The 5,522-nt window shown below is 49.9% G+C and overlaps 1 protein-coding gene across 1 annotated transcript; it reads left to right on the top strand.

The window, feature by feature from the left end:
• Nucleotides 1-356: 356 nt before the first annotated feature.
• DUSP6 (dual specificity phosphatase 6) lies at nucleotides 357-5,221 on the top strand. The gene is made up of 3 exons (XM_066319256.1): nucleotides 357-1,276; nucleotides 1,886-2,323; nucleotides 3,693-5,221. Exons 1-3 carry the CDS (start codon nucleotides 874-876, stop codon nucleotides 3,998-4,000), a joined length of 1,149 nt encoding a protein of 382 aa, XP_066175353.1. The 5' UTR covers nucleotides 357-873; the 3' UTR covers nucleotides 4,001-5,221.
• Nucleotides 5,222-5,522: the final 301 nt, after the last annotated feature.

Genomic DNA, 5,522 nt, shown 5'->3' with positions numbered 1-5,522 from the left:
TATGGAGGGAGGGAGAAAAAAGAAAAAAGGTGCCATTCGTTCCGCCGGCCGCGACGGCCGCCCCGCGGCTGCTGCTGGCGGAGGGAAGGGGGGAGCGCCGGGCCGCGCCCCCTCACCTGCCCCCGCCGCCCCCGCCCGCCGCGCCGCGGCTGCCGCTTGTTTGCACTCGGCTTATCCGGAGCGGAAATTCCTTTCCGTTTTTGTGAATGACAAACTCATTAACGATTCATCAACACAACCTGTTCCAGCCGGCCCGTCGCCGCGGCAACAGCCCCTTCCGCGCGCCCCCATTGGCTGATGCGGAGAATGTATCCATTGAGCGGAGCGCGGTTGTGCCCATTGAGGAGAGTCGGGCTGCGCGGGGCCGCGGCCGAGGGGCGCTGCGGGCGGCCGCGGTGGCAGCGCAGCAAAGGAGGGGAACGCAAGGGAAGGGGCACCGCCACCGCCGCAGCGCTTCCATGCTGAGCCGGGGAGCCCCACTCGGCGGCACGTTAATTGGATTTCATTCACTCGTGGCGGAGGAAAAGCCCAAGGGCTCGGGCTGCAGCGGCGATTAGGCAGGTTCATTCAGGGATTCATTGACAGAAAAAAGAGGAGACAGGGCAGGCTGGCTGCGCGCACGCAGGCACACACACACGCTCTCACACTCACACACACGCCGGGGCCAGGGCTGCTTCTCCCTCCCCGTGCCTCCACCGCCGCCCGGCGCGGGGGAAGCGGCGCGGGGGGAGCTGCGTGATTCATTTTCCTGGGGCGGAGGGCGATAAGTTGTGCGGAGTTAGAGGGGTGCAGCCCGCCCGCCGAGCCAGCCGCATGCCTCTGTGAGAGAGAGGGGCGCTTCCAGAGCACGCTCCGCTCCCCCCGTCCTTCCTCATGCTAGATACGTTCAGACCCGTCCCTTTCGCGTCGGAAATGGCGATTAGTAAATCCGTGGCGTGGCTGAACGAGCAGCTGGAGATGGGCAACGACCGGCTACTGCTGATGGACTGTCGGCCGCAGGAGTTGTACGAGTCGTCCCACATCGAGTCGGCCATCAATGTGGCCATCCCCGGCATCATGCTGCGGCGGCTGCAGAAGGGCAACCTGCCCCTGCGTTCCCTCGTCGCCAGCAGCGAGGAGGATCGGGAGCGCTTCGCCCGCCGGTGTGGCACCGACACTGTAGTGCTGTACGACGAGCACAGCCGCGACTGGAACGAGAATACGGGCGGCGAGTCCGTGCTGGGGCTGCTCCTCAAGCGCCTCAAAGATGAAGGCTGCAAGGCGTTTTATCTGGAAGGTGAGGAGGGCTGCCCAAGGTTGGTGGAGAGATCTCTGCCTGGGGCCCGGGGCTGTGGGGAACGGGGAGCCGAGCCCCGTGGATCTCTACCCGGGTAAGAGGGAGGGGGAGGATGCAGTCTGCAGCGTTCCCCGGGCAGTGGACTGATGCGCCAGGAGAGCGCAGACCTGGGCAGGGGGATTTTCCCCCTATTCCACACCTCTCGCCCCCCCCCCAACCCCCCCGTTATTGTTTCAAGAAACCTTGAAGTCTGAAATCACTGTGGCGGCGTGGGGGGGACAGGGCTAACGGGGATTCCGGCATGAGCCTGGCAGAAGGAATTGCCGCCAAGACACCTCTCCAGCGGTCCCCGCAGGGCAAGGTGGTATAGAGCTTTAATCTTGAATATGCTGAGCCCTCCACCGCAGCGGACGATTTTCTTAACCCTTCCTTTAAGTTAGTCTGTCTGCGTTGAGAGTGAGACTTTTTTTTTTTTTTTTTCTTCTTTTTCCCGGAGCTCGAGAGGGTGCAAAACAGACGCTCCTGTGCAGACAGAGCTGTACCAGGAAAGTAAGTCGACATGCCATTTTATATCAGGTTGCATTTTCTCCTCTTTCCTTTTCTCTCTAGGCGGTTTTAGCAAGTTCCAGGCCGAGTTCGCCTTGCACTGTGAAACTAACCTAGACAGTTCGTGTAGCAGCAGCTCTCCTCCTTTGCCAGTCCTGGGCTTGGGAGGCCTCCGAATCAGCTCCGATTCATCATCCGACATTGAATCTGACATTGACAGAGACCCCAACAGTGCCACCGACTCCGATGGCAGCCCTCTCTCCAACAACCAGCCTTCCTTTCCGGTGGAGATTTTACCCTACCTCTACTTAGGCTGTGCCAAGGACTCCACGAATTTGGACGTTTTAGAAGAGTTCGGCATTAAATACATCTTGAATGTTACTCCTAACCTGCCTAATCTCTTTGAAAACGCCGGTGAATTCAAGTACAAACAGATCCCGATCTCTGACCACTGGAGCCAAAATTTGTCTCAGTTCTTTCCTGAGGCCATCTCCTTTATAGGTAAGACCCGGTTACTTGCTAACAGCTACATGTCAAGAGGCAGAATTCGGCATCTTTTGCAGAATCCGTGAATTTCGGGAGAGAAGCAGTGGCAGCATTTATGACCGTCTCTGGGGCATGCCCCTTTTTCTGATTTTAACGCCGGCTTAAGTTGAGGAGCTGTTGGGGACTGTTTGGTGGGGGGTGGTTATTGAGAAGTCCCGGGTGAATTGTAAGCGACCTTTGCAGGGTTGCACAGACATACCTGGTCTGGCTGTGGAATTCCTCCTTGAGTCATTTTTATTGGAGCTGGGGACTGACCCCTGCACGTTTTGGGGGATCTTCCTAAATCACTTCCTGGCGGGTGGGGGCAAATGAGCTTGGGGTCCATATCTTATTTGCCTTTTTTTTTTTTTTTTTTTTCCCTTGGGGTTACTGAAGAGCAGTATAATAAAAAGAAGAGATCTGGGGATCTAACTTTAGCTTTTAAATACAAGATATGAATGAGCGGTGTCCCTGGCAAATATATAGCTAGAGTTTAAATTAAATCTCGTGGTAATAATGATATACCTCACGGGCTCGGTGCCTCGGTCAACCAGCCCTCAGATCTTACCCGTCAACTCTGGAAATCTGTACCCTTGGGCCTAAGGAGTTCTCCACTTTCCTTCGTTTTGGGGAGGATTCAAATTTCCCCATCGGGGGTGCGGTGCGGTGGGGTGGGCATTACATTATCTGTTGGAAAGCTGTGCTGTAATCCGGTTGAATGATACAGGTAATAGTGGAGAATGTAAGTAATCTGAGCCTAGGAGGAAGAAATGTGGGCTAGAAGCCACAAAGAAACTAATCTCCAGGCATTGTAATGCATTTCCTATTACAAAGGAACCCATTTTCAACCAATGTTGACATCCTGTTCCTCCTAATGGGCTGTCCCCTGTGACTTCCCTCATTCTTTTAGAATGCCTGAATACCTCCATTGTTAGCTGCACAACAGTTGGAGAATAATTTAATAGACCTTTGCAGTCTGCTGGTCTGTATAAAGCCTTTCAAAGACATATTGCAGGATTTCCATGCTGGGGCAAGGGGACTGTAAGAATTTAAAGGCAAATCTCCAGGCAAAAGCCTGTCTTTTTAAACTGACTTCTAAAACAGTGTCATGCGGCGTGTCCTTTGTCTCATTTCTTAGTTTTCTCAGCTCTGGGACTTGGGTAGTAGGGGGAGTGGATTCTTCTCTTGTCCTGGTTTTAAGCCGCTGAAGTTAACTCCTGAGTTACACTGCTGGCTACTGGGATCAGAATTGAACTTTTTTCCTACTTGATACTAATCTCATTCCTGTTGAGAGATCAGTTACCAACCCTCTGTCTTATGTGTCCTTCTCTGCCTCTTTGTACAGATGAAGCACGGGGGAAGAACTGCGGCGTCCTGGTGCACTGCTTAGCAGGGATCAGCCGCTCGGTCACAGTGACGGTGGCCTACCTCATGCAGAAGCTGAACTTGTCCATGAATGATGCCTATGATATTGTCAAGATGAAGAAGTCGAACATTTCACCCAACTTCAACTTCATGGGTCAGCTGCTGGACTTTGAGCGGACTCTGGGACTGAGCAGCCCCTGTGACAATCGAGTGCCGAACCAGCAGCTGTACTTCACCACCCCTTCCAACCAGAACGTCTTCCAGGTGGATTCCTTGCAGTCCACGTGAGCTCCCACCTCCTCCCTTCTCCTGTCCATTTCATGGGATCACTCCTCAATGGTTTCCCTTTGGCAGTGATAAAGAAATGCAGCTTTCTCTTTTTCCGGCCTCTGCTATTCAAAAGCAGCAGCCAGCACGGGCAATGAAAGGTTACACAGTGTGGAATCGGCTATTGCGAAGGGAGGGGACGGAGCTGGGCAGGACCGTGGTGATCAGGCAGCAGGTGGGCAGTACGTCCATCCCTGCTTGGGCAGTACTGAGATCTGAGGACTTCCCGTGTGGTAGGGTGAGACTGGACAGGCTGGGCATGTGTTCTCTAGAGGATGGAACTGTCCTTCTGCCCTCTGCTCTCAGATCTGTGATATGCATCTTTGTCTTCAGTGAAGACTATTATTTTTGTTTGTTTTAATTTAGAGGAGCCAAAGAAAGAGATTTCAGCTTAGTGTATTTGGAGTACTTGTTTGCTAGGAGCTTGGTAGTATTCTACTTGATCAATGTAAATATTTGACCTTAAATTTATTTGCATTTTTTTTCTTAATTCACATGTATTCAAGAAATCAATCCAAGGGACATCTGTGTTTTTGTTATTTTCATAAATTCTGCTTTGTTTGTTTGTTTTAATTGCAAAGAATATATTTGCAGCATGCTGAATTTTATTGAAGCAAGCTTTTTCCATGAGGGAGAAATGGCAATGGTGAGAAATTTGCAGATAATATTTTGTGAGCAAGTAGAGTCTCTTCTTTCATATATCTTTCTTTTCCTTGTGGTGATTTTTTCCTCATGCTTTTGATGTAGGTTCCATATGATATATATATATATACACATATATATATATTTTTAAATTAAATTAATTTTTTGCCTTACCTTTTGTAAATAGATCATCTGGGAGGAGGTTTGTCTTCGAATGCGAAGGGTTTTTGATCACTTTTTAAAACTTTCAGATGTGCTAAACAGTGCATTACCTCTGTACAAATTCTTCAGGGAGCTTCACCTCAAATGCAATATTTTGCGTCTTTTTTTTGTATAAAACTGGAAGTATGTGCGAGCATTTGTACCTGTGTGTACGCACAGTGAACCTGCACATGGTTGCCAATAAGGGAGAGTCTAATCCACAGTGTAAAAGTTTTAAGATGGAATTTATTATAAGAATGTAAAACCTTAAATTATTAATAAATAACTATTTTTGGCTATGGAGAAGCTGGCTGGTTTATTCCCCCCTTCCCTCTGTGTGGTTGTGGTTAATTGCACATACCCATACGGTTATGTTTAAAAGCAATAATTGCTCTCAGTAGCTTTTGTACATCACCTAAGACAATAAAACTACGATTTCCCCTTTTGGTCCACTAGTGGCTAAACGAATAAACAGTGAATATGCTAGATTGTCATCTTGCTTTGGTGAAGGGAATGCTTTTGAAGGCCTTTAAGTTAATTACAAAATATTCCAGGAGATCTTTGCTATACTAGGGATGTGCCTTACTCTGGGCCATAATGGTTCTTTCTCATTTTTTATTATTAAGAGTAAGGAGCTGCT

This window comes from Sylvia atricapilla, chromosome 5, assembly GCF_009819655.1.
Source record: "Sylvia atricapilla isolate bSylAtr1 chromosome 5, bSylAtr1.pri, whole genome shotgun sequence".
NCBI classification, from domain to species: Eukaryota; Metazoa; Chordata; class Aves; order Passeriformes; family Sylviidae; genus Sylvia; species Sylvia atricapilla.
Note: the sequence above shows the minus strand (reverse complement) of the source record. Positions and strands in the feature narration are given on the sequence as shown.

Bases quoted from the DNA above. Each gene is read 5' to 3' on its own strand.
- DUSP6 (XM_066319256.1), top strand. From the start codon at position 874: ATGCTAGATACGTTCAGACCCGTCCCTTTCGCGTCGGAAATGGCGATT. The intron at 1,277-1,885 runs GTGAGGAGGGCT...TTTTCTCTCTAG, and splicing joins CAAGGCGTTTTATCTGGAAG to GCGGTTTTAGCAAGTTCCAG. The intron at 2,324-3,692 runs GTAAGACCCGGT...CTCTTTGTACAG, and splicing joins TGAGGCCATCTCCTTTATAG to ATGAAGCACGGGGGAAGAAC.